Below are 27,853 nucleotides of genomic sequence, written 5' to 3'. Positions count from 1 at the left end.
TTGGTGTGAATTTCAAAATTGGAAATTTTTGGTAAGTGGGAAGGTGTGGAATAGGTAGGCAAAAGATGAACAGTTGAAAGATGGAACGAGTTGAATCCGTTGAAAAATGTGGAAATTGTAAGTAAAAAAAAATATTTGAGTTGAGTTGAAAGAATCGGACAAATCTTAGAAATACTACGGAGGTGAAATACGCAGTTCTAGTTATTATATATTTTCGAAAGGAGAGGGTTTGGTCAAATATAACACAGATTGGTTACAGTATCACTTTGGGTGATAGTACATTTATCCATAGTTACAGTGGTTTCCTTAAATAGGTGGTGATAACGAGCAGGACCAATTATCAACATCTTGGTTTCATCCGGGTTAAAGCGTAAAAAAAGAGGAGGATCATAAGACACATAGCAAATAAAGCATTGAGTAAGAAATCCATCCATTTTCTATACCGCTTGTCCCCACAGGGGTCGCGGGCGTGCTGGAGCCAATCCCAGCCATCATCGGGCAGTAGGCGGGGGACACCCTGAACCAGTTACCAGCCAATCGCAGGGCTCACAGAGACAAACAACCATCCGCACTCACACCTAGGGGCAATTTGGAGTTCTCAATCGGCCTACCAAGCATGTTTTGGGGATGTGGGAGGAAACATGAGTGCCAGTGAAAAACCCACGCAGACACGGGGAGAACATGCAAACTCCAAACAGGGAGGGCCCGGAGGTGGAATTGCAACCGCACCCTCCTAACTGCGAGGCAGACCAGTGCGAGACCGTACCACCTAAGTAAGAAATAAATAACAATAATTATAAATAATTGTCCGGTAATAAATAAAGTATTTAAGGTAACTTGGGTATGCCAATCAAGTGACCTCCCTTTTTTGTCACCGTTCCTATCAGCTCCTTCCCCCAATCGAAGAGTTATATAGTTTGATGGCATGAGGAACAAAGGAGTTCTGCAGTCTGTTGGTCCGCCACTTGGAAAGGAGCAGTCTTTGACTGAACGAGCTCCTCTGAGCAATGATGATGGTGTGGAAAAGGTGGCTGACATTGTCTATAATGTCCCGCAGTTTGTTCAGTTCCTCAACTCAGCCATCGCCCCCAGAAAGCCCAGCTCCTTGACGATCACAGAGCCTGACCCGTTCGTCCAATCTGGAAGCGTCCTTCTTGGATGTGCTACTTCCCCAGCACACCACGGTGTAGAAGAGGCCACTAGCAACCACAGACTCGAACATCAGCCGCGGCGGCACTTCAGATCCGTGAGGAGAAGGTGTGTCAGATGTTCCGGAGACAGAAGGTCAGGAAGGCACCAGGCCCAGATGGCGTGTCCCCCTCCTGACTGAAAGTCTGTGCTGAACAGCTGACACCCACCTTTGCACGTATCTTCAACCGTTCCCTGGACCTGTGTGACGTGCCCTCGTGCTTCAAAAGCTCCACCATCGTACCAAGAAGCCCGCCATCACAGGACTGAATGATTACAGACCCGTCGCCCTAACATCTGTGGTCATGAAATCCTTTTAGAGGCTAGTGTTGAGCCACCTGAAGGACACAGGCCCCCTGCTCGACCCACTGCAGTTTGCCTACCGGGCAAACAGGTCAGTGGACGATGCGGTCAACATGTGACTGCACTACATCCTGCGCCACCTAGACACCCCAGGGATGTACGCCAGGATCCTGTTTGTGGACTTCAGCTCACTATTCAACTCCATCGCTCCCGATATCCTCCACCAGAAGCTCATCGAGCTCACGGTGCCTGCCTCCACCTGTCAGTGGATCACCAGCTTCCTGATCAATAGGAGACAGCATGTGAGGCTGGGGAGCATCACATCCGACACCCGGACCACCAGCACTGGCGTGCCCCACGGGTGCTTACTGTCCCCATTGCTCTTCTCTCGCTACACCAACGAATGCTCCTAGGCGACTCTTCTGTGAAGCTCCTGAAGTATGCGGACGACATTACTCTCATCGGACTGATCCGGGACGGTGACGAGAATGCGTACAGACAGGAAGTGGAGCGGCTGGTCCACTGGTCCAGCCAAAACCACCTGGATCTGAACCCGCTCAAGACCATGGAGATGACAGTGGACATCAGGAGAAACCCTTCGCCACTTCCACCCCTCACCATCCTCAGTAATGCTATTCCCACCACAGACACCTTCAAGTTCCTGGGATCCACAATCTCCCGGGATCTGAAATGGACCGGCCACATAGACTCTGTCCGGAAGAAGGCCCGGCAGAGGTTGTACTTTCTGAGACAGCTCAGGAAGTTCAACCTGCCACAGGAGCTGCTGAAGACCTTCTACACTGCCATCATCAAGTCTATCCTCTGCACCTCTATCACTGTCTGGTTTGGATCGGCCACCAAACAAGACAAGCACAGACTGCAACGGACAATCAGGTCTGCGGAAATAATAATCTGGACCAATCTCCCATCTATCCAAGACTTGTACCTGTCCAGGACCAGGAAATGTGCAAGTAACATCTCTGCACACCCTTCTCACCGAGGTCACAGTATGTTCAAACTACTCCGGTCCGGACGGCGTTACAGAGCGCTGTACGCCAAAACCAGCAGACACAGACTTCTTCCCCTAGGCCAGGGGTCGGCAACCTTTTTTATTCAAAGAGCCATTTGGGACCGCCCCCCAATGAAAAGAAAGCCCCCGGAGCCACAACCCATTTTGACATCATTATATATATTTTGCATGTATATATTATGCTATGTATAAAAAACTATTGCATTTATGAAACTGAAATCAACGAACTGCTGCAGAGAACACATAATTTTATTTCTGCATGTAACAAAAAGCATTTTACACTTGGTTGATGTTTAATTTCAAATAAATTGTTCATTATTATTAAAAAAAACAATTTTTTATGAACATTATATTACATTATGAACAATATATTACAGGGCTAACATTGCCCCTGAGTGGAAAGGAATGGAACACCATTATTAAAAAAAAATCAACAAATGTATTGACAGTGCAGCCTTATAATAAATGATCACATGAATTGGAATGCCTTCCGTCACTCCTCCCCCACCGTCTGTTGTCTTCCGGGTTAGAGCACGCTGGCGTCAGATTTGTTGACTGCCGCTTCTGTCCCGGACCGTGTCCGTTACTTGTTTTTCGTTTTCCCGTTTTCAGTGCACCCGTCTCTTTTATTTTTCTCGTGTTGTCTTTCGTCCACCTCGCACCCCCGCAGCTCCGCTCTCACCTATCTGTTTCCTCTCCCTCGGACTACCAACTACGTTAGCCAGCTAGCTAACAGCCAACTGGCCAAAACCACCACCGGACCCTCCTGCCTCCCGACTCGGAGCCTGTGGCCGCCTGCTGTGGACTCGACGGCAGCTCTGGCCCGGCTCTCTGGCCTTCCGTCCGGCGTCCTTGGGGGACGGGCTCCACTCCCTGCGGGCTCGCCAACTGTGGCTCTGCTATGTGCCGCCGTGGTGCGTTGGGGCCTGCCGTTCGAGCGGGTGCAGTCGAGGTCGACCGGCATCACCACCTGGTCCACTGCTGCTTCCACACGAGGCTGGGATCCTTCGCCGTCGCCGCTACATCTGACCAGCATTTCCCCGATGGCTCACCCATCTCCTCTTTTTGGACTACCAACCCCCCGTCACCCCCACCTCCCGTACTGGCAACCTCAACAACCTCCGCTCCCGCCCCTCCTGCTCCTCCATCCATCTCCTTCGCACTGCTGACCGATGTCTTGTTAACTATAACCTACTGTCTCTCCCCCCCCCCCTCCACTCTTTTTTATTCCATGTAAAAGCGACTTTGGGTTATTGAAAAGCGCTATATAAATTGAATGAATTATTAATTATTATTATTAAATAAAATACCCGGTGTCTATTTGAGTCCTCGTATTTAAGAAATAAAAATCCAAACTTACCCAACCCACTGAACAAAAAATGCAAACAGCCTGCAGTCACCTGTCCTCTTATTTATGAGATAAAAATCAAAACTTATCCAAATATTATCCACCAGCACTGAACGAACAATGCAAACCAAAAAAATGCGCAGTCTGCTTCTGTCCCATCGCGTGTACTGGAGCGTGCAGCCAGTTGTCCTCCTGAATTAAAAAAAAGGACTACTTCACTTAATATATAGTTATCACGCTGGTAGTGTGCTGGAAAAACGCCGGCTGCCAGACGTGAGGGACGCCAGGAATTCGAATGTCGCACATCGGCGGATGTGACGCATTTCGGGCGGTAAAAATATTGAAAACGTTTAATTTTAATGTTACAAGTTTACCATAATCTTCAAATTCAGAATTATATTTTAAAATGAACAAACTAAAATAAAATAATTTTTTTATAAAACTCATTATTTTCCAAAGTCACAGGGAGCCACAACAGAAGGATGAAAGAGCCACATGTGGCTCCGGAGCCATGGGTTGCCGACCCCTGCCCTAGGCTGTCGCTCTGATGAACTCACATAGACTCAGAGACATCACTGTGCAATAACATCACACTTAAATGTTGTTAGTTACCTGAATGTTGTCAGTCACTTAAATGTTGTACAGAGGCTGAGATCAACAACCGCAGTTATATTCCATGTTTGGCATGCACAAACGTGGTCAATAAAGCTGATTCTGATTCTGCTACTGATCAAAAGCTTGTTGCAAATGTTGAACTACATCTAACTTGGACTAAAGAACTACATCCTGGTCTGCATCTTCCTGTGCAGGTGGCTAGTGTGTGCCCAGTTTACCATCCAGCCACACCCCAAGACACGTGTTCAAGTCCACCGCCTCTACCGCACTACCCTCCAGTAGTACTGGCCTAGCCTTTGATTCAGACTTTCCAAAGTCTATGACCAGCTCCTTTGTCTTGTAGAAGTTGAGCTCCAGATGGTTGGTGCAGCACCAGGCGACAAAGGCCCCCACCAGACTCCTGTACTCCTCATTGTCATCCTTCATACACCCCACAATGGCTGTTTCATCCGCATACTTCTGTAAGTGACACAGCTCAGAATTGTCTGAGGTGTACAGGGTGAAGAAAACAGAGACCAGCACTGCATTCTGGGTGATGTCTCAGCCTGATGTACAGCGGCCTGCCTGTCAAAGATTCATGAATGGAGCAGGGCGACCTTGTGCAGCTTGGATCAGAGTTTATTGAAGGGAAGGTGGTAGTGGATAACAGAGACACAGGCGGGACAGAGGCTCACGATCAGCGGGCAGGAAACAAGTCCACTTGGACCAGGAACAGAGACAGGTAGTGGGCACTAACTGTGAGCCTACACACGAGACCGGTGGGAGTGCAAGAGCGGAACAGGAACGGAATGGGCAAACACAGACTGGAATTAACAGTAGACATCAACAAGGAGAAACACGCGGGCAGGGTTTAAATACAAACGTTAACAAGAGGGAGCAGGTGACATTCGTTACAGTGATTACGGAGGCGTGGCTGAGGGAAAGTTGCCAGCTGGGTAGCATGTGGCACGGGAACTGTAACCCTTTCCCTGGTAACAAGTTACCGTAATTTCCGGACTATAAGCCGCACCGGACAATAAACCGCACCAGCTAAAATTGGGGGATATTTTAGTGTTTTTCTTATATAAGCCGCACCGGACTATAAGTCGCACGTGCACACGCGTTTTTTACAAAGAAAGACCGTTCACAGAAAGCCTTTTTAAAGTTTTAATAACATACTTTAACATGTCTTTCTAAACATTGCCTGTGACGCAGCAGTAGTACCGCAGCAACACGGAAGTGTGCACGCGAGTTATTAACAAAGAAAGACTGGACACAGAAAGCTTTTTTAAAGTTTTAATAACATACCTTAACATTTCTTTCCAAACACTGCCCGTGAAGCGGCAGTAATACCGCAGCAACACGGAAGTAACACAAGACTAATAGGGCTGGATTAAAAAAAACATAAAAGTCACTGAGACGCGGCGGTAACACAGCAGCAACACGGTAGTACAGCACCAACAGGGCTCGTTAAAAAACATACCAGTAAAAGTAAAAAAAGAGCTTCATCGTCTTCATCTTCCTCCTATGCACTGAAACCATCAAAGTCTTCCTCCTCAGCGTCCGATTGGAATAGCGTTAGATATCCTTCGCCTGACACTTTCTCAGTCTCTCTTTCGTCGTCGCTTTTATGCATTTCTTCGAGTGTGATGAGGGTCTGTTCATGCTAATTTTATTCATGCGCGAAGCGCTAAATTACATTAAACTAGCGAGCGACACGTATAGCTCCAGAGTAGACGGGACCACGAAATAAAGAAAAGGGTGATGCAACACAATGTCATCAACATCGACTGCCTTTAGCTTAAAAGCGGCTTCATATGCATTTCTTTTGTCCCCCATAATGACAGTTTGTGTATAAAAGCTTCCTTTCAGTAATGTCCGTCTTGATCTCGTTCTGTCTCTTCTTTGTGTGAATTATACGCCACTATTCGCCTATCAAAACACAAACTAGCACGTCTTCTTCGGCGCATTATCTCTTCTTCGTCTGTCTCGCTCTTGCTTCCTGCTAGAGCGCCCCCTGGAGGCCGTAAAAATCCATAAATACGCCGCGCCGCCATTTAAGCTCTATTTCCCTCTTTGACAGCCAAATCAATTGCTTTTAACTTAAAAGCTGCATCAAATGCATTTCTTCGTGTGTTTTCCATGATGAGGGTGTGTGCGTGATCCGCGAAATGTTCAAAACACAAACTAGCACGTCTTCTTCGGCGCATTGTCTCTTCTTCGTCTGTCTCGCTCTTGCTTCCTGCTAGAGCGCCCCCTGGAGGCCGTAAAAAAACATAAATACGCCGCGCCGCCATTTAAGCCTCGGGGTTCAAAGTAACCTTCTGAATAAAATGCATTAAAAGTTCACGTTCATTACAACTTGTTTTTGGTGAGCAAAATGTCAGAATAATTGAATTTAAATGCTGATTGATTGGGTTTTAATACAATGCAGATGGTCCAAACAGCGCCACTGCTTTGTGTAATCTGAGTCACATGGCAGAGTAAGAGAAAGGGTTTAGAGCCCTTTGACGCAGGTCACCTAGCGTGCATTCCTACTAAAGCTCATAATAGTCACAAGCAACACAGCCAGAATAAGCAGCAGCCATAGTAGTGTTTCAAAATAGTATTTTTGTTGTTGTTTTTTTCTTCAAGATACCGCAGTGTATAAAAGTGATCAAGTCATCACAAAAATCACGAAAAAAATCCTTATATAAGCCGCACCTGACCATAAGCCGCAGGGTTCAAAATTTTGGAAAAAAGTCGCGGTTTATAGTCCGGAATTTACGGTACTTTTATTCAGTAATTGAGTTAATAAATCTTACTTTTTTGAATTAGTGAGTACCCAACACTGTAATTTAAGGGCTATTAATAATTTGTGATATAGCCTACCTTTTACGTTTTTTAGCTTTCTTTTTAGGTTAGTTTTCTGCCTTCCCTTGTGCTTGCTTTGCTTATAGGCTACAATTTATAATTCTGTCTGAACTCGACAAACATGAGATATCATTTTAAGATTGTGCAGTGCAAAAAGACTCTTACAAGTTCAGTTATTAGGTCTACTTATTTCTCTTCAGCTCAGTGGACTAGTGGTAGAGTGTCTTCCCTGAGACTGGAAGGTTGTGGGTTCAAACCCCGGCCGGGTCATACCAAAAACTATAAAAATGGGACCCATTGCCTCCCTGCTTGGCACTCAGCATTAAGGGTTGGAATTGGGGGGGTTAGATCACCAACTGATTCCCGAGCGCGGCACCGCTGCTGCTCACAGCTCCCCTCTCCCCCAGGGGATGGATTAAAATCACACGGGGATGGGTTAAATGCAGAGGACAAATTTCACCACACCCAGGTGTGTGTGACGATCATTGGGACTTTAACTTTTTTTAACGTTGGGCCGTAATTAGCTAATGGAATGTCCATATCTCAAGCTAGTTTCATAGACGATCATTTGCCATTTGCTAGTGCAACTATATTTCATGACAACTGTATTTTGTGTCATAACTGAAAGTGTGCCAAGCATAGAATTTGTGGGATACCAGGAGCTATTCGTTCCTTTCTTGAAAGCCAACTTAATGTCCTTTATGACCAGCTCAGATGCCTTGTGGTATGAGTGTCCGCCCTGAGACTGGGAGGTCGTGGGTTCGATCCCCGGCCGAGTCCTACCAAAAGACTATAAAATGGAACCCGATGCCTCCCTGTTTGACACTCAGCATTAAGGGTTGGATTGAGAATGCTGTGAGGAGCTGCGCCCCACAGTCATTATTAGCAATGTACAGCTTCTACTATGGAAGCTTGTCTGAGGACGACCTAACTAAAATTAGAGTTATCACATTATTATTTATTATTATTATGCATTCAATTATTTCATACATTATTATATTTACAATAATGACATAGCATGTAAAGTCATACATTTAAATTTATAATTCTTGGAGGGTACGCCGATACGTACGAACCCGGGCCTCACAATTTTCTTGCGTCAACTTATGAACCAATTTTCAACTTCCGAATCGACAAACCAGCTACCCCTTTCTTTCAGTGGACGGTGAGGCACATGTTCATGGTACACCTCCTTAGGGCCCGAGGCAAAAATATGTCAAGGGGCCCCCCTAACTAAAGTCATCTCCCTGAAGACCAGAGAAACAAAATTTGACTGACTCAAATTAAATTTAATGTGAAAAAAATGGACAATTACTCAGTTTTAAATAATCAGTTGCTCCACCTCCTACTCAGTAGCAGCATCTACACAAGTGTCCAAATACGACAGGGGTGTCCAAACTTTTTGCAAGGAGGGCCAGATTTGATCAAGTGAAGGGGCCCGGGGGCCAATAGTTTTTTCAGGACATTTTTTAACTACAAAAATTTCATGCAAATACACACTGTTATAAAACAAATGTCATTGTCCCAATTGTCTTTATTTTTTTAATGACAAAATAACCAAATATAAGCCACTCAGGCAGATGTGAACAACTCTTAAAACACAAATTCTGCCTTTCATTCATATCTGAAGAGTCAGATAACATTGGACAAACTGTATGAAATACCTTAAATTTACATGAGTTTAAAATTATTTTTGCCTCATGAACATTTTAAACGGGAGTTATAAGTAATGCAAAGTTGTCTGTTATTATTAAAACTTAAAACAAGTGAATTTTGCTCTTGCTCTTACAATATCTTTCAGAAAGTAATAGTTTGCGTCATGTCTACAGGTTCATAACATCAACAGTATTAACATGGCCACTTTGTAGCTTGCTTTAGTAATATTTACTTTTGACTCGCAGCCCCGCGTCAAGAATTGCTGTTGTGATGCCATTTCAGCTTGGAGCTGCTTCACTATATCAGCGCAGTCGTATGTGTTACCATGATTAGTCTGATAGTGTCTCTTTAGGTTGAAATCCTTAAACAAGGCAAATATCTTCCAAATTACAAATTAACACACTTGCCTTGATTTTCAGTGAGGAAGTATCGTAATTCTCATTTCTCTTGAAAGTGACGGCCCTCAATGTCAACTTTCCTCGTTTTCTTTGCAGCCGCCATGGGAGAAATGAGCGGAGAGGGGTGGCGCTGCCACCCTTTGGAAATAGGAGAAATTACAGTTTCCAGTTTCATGATTTTTTTATTCAGTTTGACAGTGCAGGCGGGCCATAAATAATATATTATAAGACCGAAGCTGTGGGCCGTATGAAATCTGACCGGGGGCCGGATTTGGCCGCGGGCCGGACTTTGGACATGCCTGAAATACGACAACAACAAATACAACTTTATTCAACAAAACATCGGGAGACAGTCAGATTGCTCCTCATTGCAGCATCCAATCATGCAGTCTGTCAGTCAGTCTCGCACACACGCACGCGCACTACTCTATTACCAAGCATCTCAAGCTGACTTACAACAGGGGTGTCCAAACTTTTTGCAAGGAGGGCCAGATTTGATAAAGTGAAGGGGCCCAGGGGCCAATGGTTTTTTCGGACATTTTTTAACTACACAAATTTCATGCAAATACTGTTATAAAACAAATTTCATTGTCCCAATTGTCTTTATTTTTTAAATGACAAAATAACCAAATATAAGCCACTCAGGCAGATGTGAACAACTCTAAAAACACAAATTCTGCCTTTCATTCATATCTGAAGAGTCAGATAACATTGAACAAACTGTATGAAATACCTTAAATTTACATGAGTTTAAATTTATTTTTGCCTCATGAGCATTTTAAACAGGAGTTATAAGTAATGCAAAGTTGTCTGTTATTATTAAAACTTAAAACAAGTGAATTTTGCTCTTGTCATTTATAATATCTTTCAGAAAGTAATAGTTTTTGTCACGTCTACAGGTTCATAACATCAACAGTACTAACATGGCCACTTCGAACTATTTAATATTAAGTAATATTTACTTTTGATTTACTTTTGACTCACAGCCCCGCGTGAAGAATCGCTGTTGTCATGCCAGTTCAGCCTGGAGCTGCTTCACTTTATCAGCGCGGTCACTCCCTGTTTGCTTGTCGTATGTGTTAGCATGTTTAGTTTGATAGTGTCTCTTTAGGTTGAAATGCTTAAACAAGGCAACCGTCTCTTTAGAAATTAGACAAACACAATTGCCTTGATTTTCAGTGAAGAAGTATTGTAATTCCCATTTCTCTTGAAAGCGAAGGCCCTCAATGTCAACTTTCCTCGTTTTCTTTGCAGTCGCCATGGCAGAAATGAGCGGAGAGGGGTGGTGCTGCCACCTTTTGGTAATAGAAGGAATTACAGTTTCAAGTTTCTTTTTTTTTGTATTCAGTTTGACAATACAGGCGGGCCATAAATAATACATTATAAGACTGAAGCTGCGGGCTGTATGAAATCTGATTGGGGACCGTATTTGGCCCGCGAGCCGGACTTTGGAAATGCCTGACTTAGAATGTCACTGAATCAGTCGATCAGTGACACACAATGATCCAACATGAATATACAGCAAAGGTGTTTTTCTTCTTTTGTAATATTATGGTGATGAAGGTGATATAAAATTTGGTCATTTGTTGTGCTTACAATACATACTTCCGGGTCGCGGGCATGCTGAAGCCTATCCCAGTTGTCATCGGGCAGTGGGCGGGGGACACCCTGAACCGGTTGGCAGCCAGTCGCAGGGCACACAGAGACGAACAACTATCCGCACTGGCACTCACACCTAGGGGCAATTTGGAGTGCTCAATCGGCCTGCCAAGCATGTTTTTGGGATGTGGGAGGAAACCGGTGTGCCCGGAGAAAACCCACGCTGGCACAGGGAGAACATGCAAACTCCACACAGAGGCTGGGTTATACCAACAAAGATAAATTTACATATATGCTAATCAGAGATGAGCAAAACCATGTTCAAAATTTGTTAATCCTGTTTTAAAATTAAGCAGAGCTCTGTTGAACCATTGAAGGAATGGGGTCGAGATACAAAAAGTCCTGCCTAGCTACAAAAACAGATATGCTCAAACCTCATCGAAGTACATAAGCAGACAAGTATATTCACATATTAAATCAATAAAATAAACATTTTAAGCATATAATTATACATACACACCAAATCAATAAAGAAGACATAACTAGACATTTTTGATAGGGGGTAATGACAAAGGTTTTTATAACTTTATGATCTGATATGTATTTCTGAGCACTTTGAAATAACAAATGTTTTTTGATATATTGCCTGAATAGCTTAAATGACCCTTAAGGAACTGTTTAATGCATGCCTGATGATTTTCTAAACCACGGACACTGCCAAAGTCGTCTAAAAATGTTCAGTACTTGGTTATATCTGATGTTTTGACTAATGGTAGACGCCAGTTTTCGATTACTACTGAACGTTCTGGACAGAAGGAAATATTTTGCTTAACAAAGAAAATATATGGTTGGAAGCATGATTAAACTAAGAATATGATGACGTCAGCAAGTACATGGAGTATCAAAAGAACAAACAAACAAAAACATGGTAAGTGGTGAGTACAAACTTTGCATAGTCAGGGAACATTAATAAATTGATGATGTCACAGCCAAAAGCTCACATAATTCCGTACAAAATGACAAAATTGAAAGAATGATGAATGGATGAGGTGCGACAGTGTATGTGCAAGAATGGAGTAGAATGTTTACAGGAAGGTCACTTGGAGATAAAACCAGCAGATGCCAGAGGGAGACAGCCAAGAACCCGGCCAAAGATGATCGTCAAGGCTGAAAGACGGAAAGGAAAACAACAGCCCCCACACACATCGAATCGCCCATAATCAGCACCCAACCCCATGGAACCAGCTCTCACCAAACCAGCACCCACTCCCATGGAATCAAAATCTCCTGCGAACTTGCCACACCCCTGACTCATCACCCATCAAACTCGGTCCACACTGGCATGTGCAACTGAATATAAGCTGACCAAAGAACCTTGAACGTTGCTTTTTCTGAATGGAGACTTTCTGCTCTTGAGCATGGTCGCACGAAAGGCCCAGCGCTGTATTGTACTTTCCTGAAAACAGAGCTTTCTTAACAAGAATTGTGATTGAACTCAACCAACGTGTTTAAGTCTAATTTCTGCTTCAGTGTCTTAGCATTTTCCTAAATCTGAAGAAATAAAACGAGCACGCAGTGAGTAAATTGGATAACAGGTGATTGGCAATGGCTTTTGCTGTGAGGCGTTGATAGCGCGCTCCCTAAATTGTGGACCAAAACTCCAACACCATCTAAAATTAATCTCAGTTCCATAAAACTTATTTAAATTTTGTCACGGAAGGAACAGGCAGAAACAAGGAACAAGCTGGTACTGTCTGCCACCCGGCAACGGCTCCCTCCTTTCAGTCAATGCGTGTGCGATCTTGCAGCAGGGGATGTTCACAGGGGTATACTTTGGAACACCACTGGCCATACACCGTCGCAAGCTCTACGATCTGCATACCTTTGCCTTTATGATTTCCAGTTTCATATTTATAGTCTTAGGAGACATACTGTTTTGACACTGCTAACGTGCCGAGCAGGGGCGGATCTAAGATTCTAGGAGATCAGGGGCTTAGCCCAGATGCCGATTTATGTTTTCTGTCTATTTTGCTGACTCGCACATAAAAAAAATTATTTTTGTACTTCAACTTACCACCAGTTCAAAGCAGAGAAAGGCACGGAGAACCGTCTTGTATCAGTGGCGGCGCGCCCAATACGCGCACTACAAGTGTTAGGCCTCGTGTGACGCGCGTGACGTCATTATTGATTCTGTCGTGTGTTGTAGACTAGTAGCTCTGCATGGCTTGCAGCAGTGTGTCGTAGACTCGTAGCGGCAAAGATGTTGCAGCATTTTAAATCGGGGAATGAAAAAAGAAAGGTGTTTATGACAATGAACAAAGAAGGCAGTCAGGTAAGGAAGGCAACGTAACCTCTTTCTTTAGATGGATAGGCTGCCCATTGCCTTTGTTCTGTGGTTAATTTCGTATGGAACATGAGGGAAAATCTTGCACAATGCCGAGTTAAAACATGTCCAGGTCTTCGATACAGTCAGTACGCAAATGCGTTGTAAACTAGGGTTCATTGTTAATGTTTTACTCTTGTTTTGAGAACCACCAGCTGACTAGTGTTTTGTTTAGCCTCTGCAACCTAAGTCTGTGCATTTGAATCAACAGAGGAGAAAGTGTGAGAGAGGAAAGGGTGTTTTGTTGTCAACGTTTTACTGTTGTTTCCAAAGTTGTAGTAGTTAGACTTAGACAAACTTTATTGTCATTTTGTCTACACAGGGTGCATACAAAACGAAATTTCGTTGCATACAGCTTTCAACAATGTAGTGATATTGCGGTTGAATAAAAGTAACATTCTATATAAAAATATAAAATAAAATAAGATAAGTATAAAGTGCAGCAGTGATAAAGTATGTAACAGTGCAGGAAACAAAACAGTATTTACAAAGTGTGCAGAGGAATGCTAACCCAGGTTGCGTACTTTTAAATTAACATGGATTATAAAGGTTCAGCAAGGTTGGCAGTGCGAGATAGTGGTTGCAGTATGATAATGTACAGATTCTGTGTATGTGTGATGCAGAGACCAGTTTAGAGTTCAGCAGTTGAGAACCATCAGCTGACTAGCCATTCGTTTAGCCAATGAAACGTCACTGCAAACGAAACAACGGAGGAGGGAGTGTGAGAGAGAGGAAGGGGTAGTGTGTGTGTATGCGTGCGTGTGTGTGTTTGTGTGTGTGTGTGCTTCTATTAATGGCTGGCCTGTCAAATAATCCTCTCTGAATAAACTGGACACCAGCTAGCATAGGCTAGAAGAAGGGAGGCTGGAGTCTGGACAACCTGGCTAAGCTTAGCGCAGTTCATGTCCATGCAGTGGTGAGCTGTGCATGTCACATGTGCAATGAGTGCAGGGAGCATGCATCCATCTATAAATTAAGAGTCCACATGCATCTCTCACCAGGTCTCCTCAGTGCGGACCCTGCGGTGCTTTTTGCCTCGCCGCCTGTGCTTCTTGTTTATGCAGACAGGGGTTTCACGTGCAATCCCGGCTGATGCTGACAGACAGAAAAACAACAACATATGTTGTCATCAAAAAGCCATGAACACATTCTTTATCTTAAAATGGCTTCCTTTAATTAGAATCCCGTGGTGGATTTGTGTGAGTTTAAACTCTTTGTTTTTGTTCTGAAAAACAAAGGTTGGTGGCCTCGACTTTGTTGCTTCTTTGTTATCTTTTTCGTCATCGTCTTTGTTGTCATCTACTTCGTTGTGTCATCATCTACTACTCTGTTTATAAAAGCACGAAGATGAATCAGCCGGAAGTAGCCATGGCAACTTACTTTGAAGAATAACATCAATAAGGAACACCCGAAACCACTAGGATTGTACCTTTGGCTAAAGATGTCAGATTACAGTTCAGGTAAAATAAAAACAATAGCATAGTTATTTGCTGATGTTTTACCATCCTTATCCTGCAGTCGACGACTAAGCACTCCCCTCGCCCGTATCAAAATGTTCACCTCTTTACTACACTGATAGCCCCCCAAAAACATCGGCTAAACAGCAACGCCGTGAAAGGTGAACCACAATATACCAAGGGAACACTGTACAAGTGGAAGTGACATCAATGAGTGTCAAATGAACGTGTATTTTTGTGGTCGTGCAGCTCTTAAGCACTTAGCATGTTGACCTGCTCATGACCACATTAAATGCACGAGTGAATGAACATTGACTTCTGTAACCAGCACCCGATCCATTATACTTTACCTATGAGCATTGTGGATCCCAAGCGGGGCTGACAGTTATCCTCTACCTAAGCTCAACAGACTTGAGAGACAGTCCGACTTCTCTGGTGGTTCCTAGTGGCACCGGGTAAGAACTGGGTCACGGTCTGAGCTGGTGAGTGGGGTGCGCTGTCGGAGCAGCTGACGCTCTATTCTCAGCCTGTCAGACCTTCCCCTCTTTAACTCACGGCATGCCGTGGTGAACAGAGCATCTTTCCACACCGGCTCAGTGGTTTGTTTGTTCCATAACTTCTTGGGTTATTCTTGGTGGGCTGCTCTTGAAGAGATTGATCACAGCTGAGAACAGCTGCTGACACCAAACACTTTGGCACAACACCGGCATGAGCACTGGCCACGGAGTGAGAGAGAGAGCGAGAGAGAGACAGACAGAGAGAGAGAGAGCGAGAGAGAGAGAATAATAAGTAGACAGGTAATACATGCACGTTAGTGTAATTTGACCTCAAAACAGTTTAGCCTTTATACTTCATCTTTATTGATGGACTCCGGGTCCAAGTAAAACAAGACAAAATAAAAACCACAAGTTTGAGACAACAGACAGCACTCAAAAAGCCCAACACACAGGAATGAGCATGCTAAAGAGCAATTCTTAGTTTAAAAAGCATGCAATTATGTAGCCAATATTTTCAGAACATTCAAGTATGACCCATGAGTTGGGTGTAAACTGTAAGTTAGGGGTTCTGTGCATGGAGGTTGCTGATCACTGTCCAATTTTCAAAGTTTCAAAATCTTCTAAATATAAGAGAACAGTTAATTTAAAAAACACAGCTAAATTTAAGTCAGTGATCAGCAACCATCCATGGACCGATATCCTTCATTCTGTAGACCCACAAGAATCTTACACTCTGTATCTCTCAAGCTTATGACCTGTGTTTTCCCCTTAGATTGGTGTCTTCCAAACCTCATCATAACCCATTCAAACCATGGATAACGTCAGCATCATCAAATCTGTAAATACTAAACATAGAGTGTACAAAAAATATTTTCTTAGTCCAACACCATTTAATCATGCTCAATTGAAAAACTATATAAACAAATTAAATCATATTATTAGAGGAGCTAAAAAACATTACTACAACGAAGAGCTTTCTAAACATAAAAACGACATGACTATGTTGTGGAAAACAATTAACTGTATCCTCAACAAAAACAAAACATGCAAGAAACTATCTAAAGAATTCAACGCGAAAGGAGGGCTCATTTCTGACCCTCAGGAAATTGCAAACAATTTCAATAAATTTTTCTCAGAAGTTGGTCCTACTCTGGCCTCAAAGATCTCACATAGTAACCATAATCCCCTCCATCCATCCATCCATCCATCCATCCATCTTCTTCCGCTTATCCGGGGTCGGGTCGCGGGGGCAGCAGCTTCAGGAGGGACTCCCAGACTTCCCTCTCCCCAGCCACTTCATCCAGCCTCATCCCGGGGATCCCAAGGCGTTCCCAGCCAGCTGAGAGACGTAGTCTCTCCAGCGCGTCCTGGGTCGTCCCCGGGGTCTCCTACCGGTGGGACATGCCCGGAACACCTCCCCAGGGAGGCGTCCAGCAGGCATCCTGATGAGATGCCCGAGCCACCCTCATCTGGCTCCTCTCAACGTGGAGGAGTAGCGACTCTACTCCGAGGTCTCTGCGGATGACCGAGCTTCTCACCCTATCTCTAAGGGAGAGCCCGGACATCCTGCGGAGAAAACTCATTTCGGCCGCTTGTATCCGGGATCTCGTTCTTTCGGTCACGACCCATAGCTCGTGACCATAGGTGAGGGTAGGAGCATAAATCGACCGGTAAATTGAGAGCTTTGCCTTTTGGCTCAGCTCTCTCTTCACCACGACGGACCGGTACAGAGTCCGCATTACTGCCGACGCTGCACCGATCCGCCTGTCGATCTCGCGCTCCATCCTCCCCTCACTCGTGAACAAGACCCCAAGATACTTAAACTCCTCCGCTTGGGGCAGGATCTCATCCCCGATCCGGAGAGGGCATTCCACCCTTTTCCGATCGAGGACCATGGACTCGGATTTGGAGGTGCTGACCCTCATCCCGACCGCTTCACACTCAGCTGCGAACCGCTCCAGTGAGAGCTGGAGGATCACGGCCTGAAGATGCCAACAGCACCACGTCGTCTGCAAAAAGCAGAGACGCGATGCTGAGGTCCCCAAACCGGACCCCTCACGCCTCGGCTGCGCCTAGAAATTCTGTCCATAAAAATTATGAACAGAATCTGTGACAAAGGGCAGCCTTGGCGGAGTCCAACCCTCACTGGGAACGAATCCGACTTACTGCCGGAAATGCGGACCAAACTCTAGCATCGGTGATACAGGGACCGAAACCGCCCTTATCAGTTGGCTCGGTACCCCGTACACCCGAAGCACCCCCCACAGAACCTCCTGAGGGACACGGTCGAACGCCTTCTCCAAGTCCACAAAACACATGTGGACTGGTTGGGCGAACTCCCATGCACCCTCGAGGATCCTGCTGAGGGTGAAGAGCTGGTCCACTGTTCCACGGCCAGGACGAAAGCCACACTGCTCCTCCTGAATCCGAGGTTCGACCTCCCGACGGACCCTCCTCTCCAGCACCCCTGAATAGACCTTACCAGGGAGGCTGAGGAGTGTAATTCCCCTGTAATTGGAACACACCCTCCGGTCCCCCTTCTTAAAGAGGGGAACCACCACCCCAGTCTGCCAATCCAGAGGCACTGTCCCCGATGTCCACGCAATGTTGTAGAGGCGTGTCAGCCATGACAGCCCCACAACATCCAGAGCCCTTAAGAACTCCGGGCAGATCTCATCCACCCCCGGGGCCTTGCCACCGAGGAGTTTTTTAACTACCTCAGTGACTTCGACCCCAGAGATTGGAGATTCCGCCTCAGAGTCCCAGGCCCTGCTTCCACAATGGAAGGCGTGTAGGTGGAATTGAGGAGGTCTTCGAAGTATTCTCCCCACCGACACACGACGTCCCGAGTCGAGGTCAGCAGCACGCCATCCCCACTGTAAACAGTGCTGACATTGCACTTCTTCCCCCTCCTGAGACGCCGGATGGTGGACCAGAATTTCCTCGAAGCCGTCCGGAAGGTATTCTCCATGGCCTCGCCAAACTCCTCCCACGCCCGGGTTTTTGCCTCAGCAACCGCCGAAGCCGCGTTCCGCTTGGCCATCCGGTACCTGTCAGCTGCCTCCGGAGTCCCGCAGGCCAAAACGGCCCGATAGGACTCCTTCTTCAGCTTGAAGAAGGACTGGTGTCCACCAGCGGGTTCGGGGATTGCTGCCACGACAGGCACCAATGACCTTACGGCCACAGCTCCGGTCGGCCGCCTCAACAACGGAGGCGCGGAACAAGGTCCACTCGGACTCAATGTCCCCTGCCTCCCCCGGGACGTGGGAAAAGCTCTGCCGGAGGTGGGAGTTGAAGCTCTTCCTGACAGGGGATTCTGCCAGACGTTCCCAGCAAACCCTCACAGAGCGTTTGGGTCTGCCAGGTCGGACAGGCATCTTCCCCCACCATCGGAGCCAACCCACCACCAGGTGGTGATCAGTTGACAGCTCCGCCCCTCTCTTCGCCCGAGTGTCCAAAACATGCGGCCGCAAATCCGATGACACGACTACAAAGTCGATCATCCAACTGCGGCCTAGGGTGTCCTGGTGCCAAGTGCACACATGGACACCCTTATGTTTGAACATGGTGTTCATTATAGAAAATCCGTGTCGAGCACAGAAGTCCAATAATAGAACACCGCTCGGGTTCAGATCGGGGGGGGGGCCGTTCCTCCCAATCACGCCCTTCCAGGTCTCACTGTCATTGCCCACGTGAGCATTGAAGTCACCCAGTAGAACGATGGAGTCCCCAGAAGGAGCGCTCTCCAGCACTTCCCTCCAGGGACCCCAAGAAGGGTGGGTACTCTGAGCTGCCGTTTGGTGCATAGACACAAACAACAGTCAGGACCCGTCCCCCAACACGAAGGCGGAGGGAGGCTACCCTCTCGTTCACCGGGGTGAACCCCAATGTGCAGGTGCCCAGCCGGGGCGCAATAAGTATACCCACACCTGCTCGACGCCTCTCACCGTGGGCAACTCCAGAGTGGAAGAGAGTCCAGCCCCTCTCGAGAGGGCTTGCACCGGAACCCAAACTGTGCGTGGAGGCAAGTCCGACTATGTCTAGTCAGAACTTTTCTGCCTTGGACACCAGCTCGGTCGGGCTCCTTTCCAGCCAGAGCGGTGACATTCCATGTCCCAAGAGCCAGCTTCTGTAGCCGGGGATCAGACCGCCAAGGTCCCTGCCTTTGGCCGCCGCCCAGCTTACACTGCACCCGACCCCTTTGGCCCCTCCCACAGGTGGTGAGCCCATGGGAAGGGGGACCCACGTTTCCTTTTCGGGCTGGGCCGGCGGCCCCATGGCGAAGGCCCGGCCACCAGACGCTCTCCTTCGAGCCCCGCCTCCAGGCCTGGCTCCAGAGGGGGGCCCCGGTGACCCGCGTCCGGGCGAGGGAAAACGAAATCCATTTGTTTTATTCATCATAAGGGGCTAGTGTGAGCCGTGCTTTGTCTGACCCCTCACCTAGGACCCATTTGCCATGGGTGACCCTACCAGGGGCGTGAAGCCCCAGACAACATGGCTCCTAGGATGATAGGGGCACGCAAACACCTCCACCACGATAAGGTGACGACTCACGGAGGGGCATAATCCCCTCGAATTCATGAATTCTCCTATCTTAGATCATATGAATCTCTCAGGTGTTTCTGGAGATGAGGTTCGGAAGACACTAGAGCAGGGGTCACCAACTCCGGTCCTCAAGGGCGCCAATCCAGCCTGTTTTAGGTGCAGCCCTGCAACAACACACCTGATTCAAATGATCAGCTCATCAGTAAGCTCTATTAAGGCTGATAGCGATCCTGATTATTTGAATCAGGTGTGTTGCAGGGGGGATACATCTAAAACAGGCTGGATTGGCGCCCTTGAGGACCGGAGTTGGTGACCCCTGCACTAGAGAGTCTGAAAGATTCTTCTCCAGGTTGTGACAATATTGACAGTAAATTATTGAAAACCATCCAGGAACATATTGTACAGCCTTTAACTCATAATTTCAACCTTTCATTAGACCAAGGAACAGTTCCTTCTGAACTAAAAATAGCCAAAAGTATCCCAATTCATAAAGATGATGACCCAGCCATTTTCAATCATTATAGGCCTATTTCTGCTTTGCCTGCTATATCAAAAATACCGTATTTATTCTTATTATCGCCCAGGGCGATAATTAGAGAAGGCTTATGTCCAACAGGGGGGGTGGGCGATTACACTTTTTGTCCGATCGCCAAGGGGCACCGAAATGGGCGATATGTATAGTTTCCTTATGTAGTATGCCAGTGGTTCTCAAAACTTTTCAGTGATGTTCCCCCTTTGAAATATTTTTTCAGCCATGTACCCCCTGACCAGCGCAACACATTTCTGGTCGAAAAGAAAGCGGTACAGGATTTTGCCATCAGTGTTCGATTTATTAAAGTTAAACAACTTGTAGCAATGTACCTGACAGACACATTTATGTTTCAAACAATGCATATAGAAACAAAAAAAGATAAACAGTAAACAGTGACCACCAAGAAGGCATAAACCCTTTCAAACTCTTTAGAGTAATCTTTCTTGCAATATTTCTTGCAAGGAAATAAAAATATACATAACTAAAATGTGTTCACAAAAATAAATTAACTTACTTATAAATAAATATCTTGTTTACAAAATAAATTGATAACTTAATAAATAAAGATTTGCTCATAAAAAATTATCAACTTTACCTCTTTGGGATAAAAAAAAAAACTTTTTTTTCTCTTAAATTGAATTGTTGCATTGAACATTTGATTTTGATTTGACAAGCATTGAACAGTCTTGAAGCTTGAATGAGTCTTTTGCACTCATACTACATTTTAGTGAGAAACATGGGCTTGTACCTCACTTTGTCATCCTTGGTGGCAGGGAGGCAAATGCTGTGATCAAGTTCTTCTCCAGGCTCAGTCTGTTTCTTTGCTTTGTTTTGATCACAGTCATTGAAGAGAAGGAGGTCTCACATAAATGTGGAGGCAAAGGGCAGCAGCTGCTCCAAAGCTTTCTGTCCCAGCTCAGGGTGCTCCTGCCTCACACACACCCAAAACTGTGTGAGAGTGGTGCGCAACTTCATCTGCAGGCCACGGTCAGATGCCACTTCCATCAGTTTTTCCTGGTGAGTGACAGGAAGCTTGCGTCTCTTTGCTTCAGACAAGAGAAATGGGTTTCTCACCCAATCCAGCTGTACAGATTTCTCCTCCATGTCAGCAAAGTAGCAATGAAAGCCCTTCATCAAGTTAGCCAAATGTCCCACTATGACTAACTTCACTGGAGCTGTCTCCACATCTTCATTGGAGAGAAAAGCATCCACCTGAAGAAAGCAGGTGAAATCCTCGTGACCACATGCCCTTTTCCACAGCTGTTTACTTCAGGAAACCACCCACCTTGTCATACAGGTTCAGGATACTGGTGTCCTTGCCCTGCAGAGACACAATCAGTTCGTTCAGTTTGCTGAATATATCTGCCAGATAGCAACGCTTTGCAAGCCAGTCCGTGTTCTCGAACAAGGTGGCATGGGGAGATCCGTGCTGTCAGAAAGGTGTGCACTTCAGCTCGTAACTCCAACAGCCTGTTGAGTATCTTCCCTCGAGAGAGCCAGCGCACTTCTGCATGCAGGAGGAGTTGCGTGTGTTCAGCTCCCAAGTTTTCACAGAGGCGGCGTAACAAACGTGCATTAAGTGGCCTTGACTTGATAAAGTTGATCACTTTGATGCTGTCGTTCAAAACATCATGCAACACGGGGCTCATTTTCTTGGACGCTAAGGCTTCCCTGTGAATCACACAGTGAGTCCACTTAATGTTGGGATTTTCCTTTTTAATCCGCGCAATGAGCCCTTTCGTACTGCCCGTCATTGATGCAGCCGCATCTGTACACACGCTGCTGCAGGATTTCCAGCCGATACCATTTTCAGAGAAAAATGCGTTAACGACATTAAAAATGTCCTCTCCGGTTGTTCTCACCTCCAGACTTTTGCAGAAAAGTATGTGTTCACAAATGTCGTCAGTCTCAATGTATCTCACAAAAACAACAAGCTGTGCATTTCCACTGACATCTGTGGATTCATCCAGCTGGAGTGAAAAAGAGTCGCCAGGTTTTCCCACAACTTGTTCGACAATGTCTGCACCCATTCTGTCTATTCTACGGCAAACGGTGTCATTAGACAAAGGCACAGTTTTTAATGTATCCGCAGATTTTTTGTCTAGTATAGTTTTGGCCAATACAACGGCGGCGGGGAGCAGCAGCTCTTCAGCTATGGTGAATGTTTTTTTGGCTTTAGCTACGAGTAAAGAAACCGCATAAGAAGCCTTCAGGGCTTTGGCTGATGTAGTGGAGGCTTTTCACATTGTGTCTTGGGATGACTTGAAGTCAGAACGTTTCCTCCTGAAGAACTCCGGTGGCTTACCAACATGGCATCCGTGTTTTGTGGTGAGATCCACTGGAGATGTGCCGGCTTCATGCTAGCGTTGGTTAATTTCTCCCCGCAAAAAAAGCACAGCGCTTTGGGTGGGTTACAACTTGTGGACGTAAATACCATCAAACAATAGTCTTCCATGTACTGTCGGTACTTCGTCGGCTCTGGTTTTGCTTTCATTTTTACTTGTTTCTCCGTGTTTTCAACAGCAGCATCGCTGCTACGCTTCAGCCACATCCCATGTTATAGTGTGTCATCAAGGCAACCACAGGTGACTGCTATTGGTTTGTGGAGAGTCCGTTTATTAAGGATTAAAATTGAATACTGAATATAAAACATACATTTGTATTTCATCAAACTTTTTATAACAAATTCTCAAGACAATCAGGCTTACTGTTTTTTTTTGTTTTTTTTAATACCGGTATATATTTTTGTAAAATCTCACGTACCCCCTGGAGTACCTCCACGTACCCCCAGGGGTACGCGTACCCCCATTTGAGAACCACTGCGCTAAAGGGCCAAACACGAGGGCAGGACATTTGTGATGCTGTTTTGAGTTGTAGATAAGCGAAAGGAATAAACACCACTCACCTGGTGTCAGTGTCTACTGATGGGGCACCCAGCATGACAGGAGCACAAAAGGGCTTTGTGAATTTGCTTCAAAAGTCACTGGATGAAGAGCTCATGACGTTTCACTGCATCCTCCACCAAGAAGCGCTGTGCGCACAAACTTTCCCCCCTGACTGTGTGGAAGTGATTAACATCTACGTCAATCTATCTAGATAGGAAGATAGTGAACAAAATAATTGCGAACGGGTTAAGCCACCGACAGTTTTGTTCATTGTTAGAAGAAGTTGACCATGCATATTCGGATCTCCTGCTGCACAACAAAGTCCGGTGGCTGCCAAGGGGAGAGGTGCTAAAATGCTTCGCTACCTGTCTGGAGCATGTGAAAACCTTCTTGGAAAGCAAAGGCCTCAGCTATCCTGAACTGGAAGATCTCAATTGGCTGAGTAAGTTCTACTTCATGGTGGATATGACAAGTCACTTGAACACGCTGAATAAAAATCTCCAAGGAAAGGGAAGCACAGCCCTGCAGATGCTGGAAGATGTTTTGGCATTTGGCGCAAGATGACAGTGTTCGCAAGAGATGCACAAAAAGGTACGCTCTCTTACTTTTCCTCCCTAAGAGAGTTCAAAGAAGCGAACAATCAAATAAATCATGATTATTTCCACCGTGCCATCATTACAATACAAGCTGCATTTGGAGAAAGATTCAGTGACTTCAGAAAGGAGAAGCCTACCCTCTCTTTCCCTGTCACACCGCTGGACATCGACCCATCCCTGCTGAACAGAGTTGCATTCACCGGAGTAAGTAAGCCTGATCTAGAAATTGAACTGGCCGACATAGCGGATAAAGATTTATGGGTAAATAAGTTCAAATCACTGACGGCGGATATTGAAGAAGTCGCCCGTCAGAAGGCTACACTCGTTAAAGAGCACAAATGGAGTGCTATGGAGAAACTCCCCCACCCCGACAAACTTGTTTTTGAAACATGGAGTGCCATTCCTGACACTTATATTAACATGAAGAAGTATGCATTTGGAGTCTTGTCCATCTTTGGCTCAACATACTTATGCGAGCAATTGTTCTCGAGAATGAACTTCATAAAGAACAAGCACCGTTCCTGCCTCGTAGATGAGAGCCTACAGGCCTGTATGAAGATCAAAGTCACATCCTACAGCCCTGACATAGGAAGATCTGCAGCGAAGTTCAGACACAGAAGTCACATTAAACAGGTAAGAATTAAATATAATTTGATAAACTATTACTTTTCCAGGATAAAAAAAATCTCTGAGCTGATGTAGATTTTTTTTTGTATGTTCAGGTGCTTCAGTTTATTGCTGGCTGAGCAAAAAACCCGAAGAGGAAGAGAGAGCACTGACATGGACTTGTCAAGGACGGTCCTAATTTTATGTTTAATTTTAAAGGTCAGCTAAATGTTTTATTATAAAGTGGGCTACTTTTTGTTGTATTCAGTGGTTATAACAGCCGAAGAGGACGAGAGAGCACTGACATGGACTTGTCAAGGACGGTCCTAATTTTGTGTTTATTTTTAAAGCCCAGCTAAATGTTTTATTTTAAAGTGGGCTACTTTTTGTTGTATTCAGTGTTTATAACAGCTAAAATAAAAAAAAAGATGAGAACTTTTAAAAGTTTACAAGTTCCGTTATTTTGTGCGGCTCCCTACAATTTGTTTTTGGCAGACGAGGGGGCAAAATGGCAAAAGAGTGTCCGCCCTGAGACTGGAAGGTTGTGGGTTCAAACCCCGGCCGGGTCATACCAAAGACTATAAAAATAGGACCCATTGCCTCCCTGCTTGGCACTCAGCATTAAAGGTTGGAATTGGGGGGTTAGATCACCAAATGATTCCCGAGCGCGGCACCGCTGCTGCTCACTGCTCCCTCTCCCCCAGGGGATGGATTAAAATCACACGGGGATGGGTTAAATGCAGAGGACAAATTTCACCACACCCAGATGTGCGTGTGACGATCATTGGGACTTTAACTTTAACTAATGGAGTCTCATTTCGGTCCCTGAAAATCAATCGCAATGGCAATATTGAGTGTGATAAGATGATTTTTCAAAAACCTACCTGGAACTGCCAGAAGATGCTGCGTGTGTGTCTGTGGTAGTATTGTCTGAGGGGGATGTACTCCACGCCATCTTTGCCGCCCATCAGGTAGCCCTCCACGTGTTTAAAGAACCACGGTTTGAAGTGCAGCCCGATTCTGTTGATCCGAAGGGAAACATCACAAAGATTTGTCAGTGCGATGGGAATGTAATTATTTATTTATTTTTATATAAAAATCCTATCTTGTTGGGCTCGGCGTGCTCGCTCATGCTACACGTCATGATGACGGCGGAGTCCAGCATGTAATGGATGTGTCATGTTCTGCCCTCTGGGAGGCGGTACAGGAGCCTGCGCTCCCGCACCACCAGACTTTCCAACAGCTTCGTACTCCAGGCTGTTAGGATCCTGAACTCGCTCCCCCTTCAGCGTAGCGTCCTGTTCTTGCTGTATGCTCACTGGCTCGGTTTTGCCCCTCATATTCAATGGGTTATTGGTCTGTTTTTATTCATCGCTCATTTTATTTTATTTATTATTTATTATTTATGGTTTGTGCCTTCTTGTTTTTGTTTTGTGTCGCCTACTTGTATGTCTCGTCACCGTGGGATGGAGGAAACGGAATTTCGGTTTCTTTGTGTGTCTTGACATATGAAGGGATTGACAATAAAGCTGACTTTGACTTTGACTTTGACTTTGATGTTGTCCTGTTTTGTGGGCTTTCTTGTCTTGTCATGTCACTTCCTGTTTTATTGTGGTAACTCTCATTTCAGTTCGTGGGTCCTTCCTCTGCACGTCAGTCCACTTGACTTCCCGGATCCCCGACTGCGTACACCTGTGTCGTTGGCCCTGATTGTCTGCACCTGTGTCCTCCTCCTCCCGTGCGTGTATATAGCCTGCGTTTCCCCCTTGTCTTTTGCCAGTGCGTCTTGATTTATCACGAACACTAGCGATCCCGAAGTCACAGAGACTCCCTGAGAAAGCCTAGACAAAAGATACCTTTTGCCCAAGCTCTGTTTTGTTTCGTTGGATTTTTGCCTTAGTAGTTCCCTCCGTTTGAGGCGTTTTTTGTTTGCTGTTCTCAGCCTTTTTTCCCTCGTGTTGAGGCGCTTTTAGTTTTTGCCTTTTTTTCCCTCATCTTGAGGCGCCTTTTGTTTTTTGGTGCTGCCTTCCGTTGGAGAAAATAAAACACTTTTGGTTGGAACTCTGCATTCGAGTCCTCTCCCTGCTCCACGCCTGACAGGATGCCCTCCACAAAAGTGTTGCGCTTGTCTCGCGGCGCCTCGGCAAAGCACTATGTTGTTTTAAATAAAAACATGAAGAACGCACGTTTGCGTCAGTCAATTTTAATTTTTAGAAAGGATTATTCTCATTTGATGTCTTTAAGTTCATTCGCGTTCTGCCATTGAAGCGGGGTGCATTCAAAGACAGACGGAATACTCATTCACTTCACCAAAAAGCAACGATATAATTACGTGAGCTCTTTGCATAAACCTCGATGCAAAGAAACTCCTCTTTTGAGGTACCATTACATGCCACAAGGAGTATATATTACAAAGGAGACTTTATACTTAATTGTGATCATCATTCATCCATCCATTTTATTACTCAGGTATTTTCAAAGCAAATTAATATTGTTGCATTTATCAATTTGCTTTAAAATGACAGCGCAATATAATTAAAAGCTGACACTATAGCAATGTCAAAAGTGTTTAAGAAAAGCCACACACGTTCTGTGATCAAATTTTTCATAACGAGAATGATTTGAGTGAATTGATTTGAATGAATAATTGAGAAGAAATTTCAGTTCTGAAGCCTCCTTTTGCCCCAAGTAAAGTGACAGGTGGTGGGGAGGGGGGATAAAAACTGTAAAAGTAACTCTATAAAAAATGTCAACCTGTGAGAATTTGTGCCCCCCTCCCATTTTGAGAATGGTGAGTCCTGGACATCGACTGGCTTTTTTTTCTGTCTTCCTGGGGGTCTGTTCAGGTTGTGTGGCAAAGTTGAACAGATTCCCTCATTCCTAGGATATGATCACTCCCCCCCCCCCCATTTTGAGAACAGTGGGTCCTGGACTCCAACTGGCTCTCTTTCTGTCTTTCTGGGGGTCTGTTTAGGTAGTGTGGCAAATTTGAACAGGTTCCCTCATTCCTAGGCCAAATTACAGGGGGAGAACACAGCCTAACAGTGGCCCCGTGAGGATATGTTCCCCCCCCCCCCTCATTTTGAGAACGGTGAGTCCTGGACTCCAACAGTTTTTTCTTCTGTCTTCCTGGGGATCTGTTCAGGTAGTGTGGCAAATTTGAACAGGTTGCCTCATCTCTAGCACAAATTACAGGGGGGGAACAGATCCTCACGGCGGCCCCGTGAATAAATGTTCCCCCCTTTCATTTTGAGAACGGTGAGTCCTGGACTCCAACTGGCTTTTTTTCTGTCTTCCTGTGGGGCTGTTCAGGTTGCGTGGCTAATTTGAACAGGTTCCCTCTTTTCTAGCCCAAATTACAGGGGGGGAACACATCCTCCCGG

The 27,853-nt window shown here is 45.5% G+C and overlaps 1 protein-coding gene and 1 long non-coding RNA gene across 4 annotated transcripts in view; one reads left to right on the top strand and one right to left on the bottom strand.

Annotated features, from left to right (window-relative positions):
• LOC119135227 (SRSF protein kinase 3-like) overlaps positions 1 to 15,494 on the bottom strand; it is a 67,599-nt gene extending 52,105 nt beyond the window's left edge. For 2 of the 3 annotated variants that reach the window (XM_037272688.1, XM_037272707.1), the window contains exons 1-2: positions 15,160 to 15,493; positions 14,351 to 14,447 (exon numbers count right to left, since the gene is read on the bottom strand). In XM_037272688.1, the coding sequence (XP_037128583.1) occupies positions 14,351 to 14,447; positions 15,160 to 15,169 (107 nt within the window). In that variant the 5' untranslated portion in view covers positions 15,170 to 15,493. Of the gene's footprint in view, positions 1 to 14,350; positions 14,448 to 15,159 lie in introns of all 3 variants that reach the window. The other variant, XM_037272697.1, reaches the window with a different exon arrangement.
• LOC119135259 lies at positions 15 to 19,689 on the top strand. The gene is made up of 3 exons (XR_005100522.1): positions 15 to 117; positions 16,651 to 16,657; positions 19,676 to 19,689. It is a non-coding gene; the product is annotated as an uncharacterized LOC119135259 (long non-coding RNA).
• The last annotated feature ends 8,164 nt before the right edge of the window (positions 19,690 to 27,853 follow it).

The sequence above is a fragment of the Syngnathus acus genome, chromosome 2, assembly GCF_901709675.1.
Source record: "Syngnathus acus chromosome 2, fSynAcu1.2, whole genome shotgun sequence".
NCBI classification, from domain to species: Eukaryota; Metazoa; Chordata; class Actinopteri; order Syngnathiformes; family Syngnathidae; genus Syngnathus; species Syngnathus acus.
The sequence above is the reverse complement of the archived record's forward strand: the minus strand, read 5'-3'. Positions and strand labels throughout refer to the sequence as shown.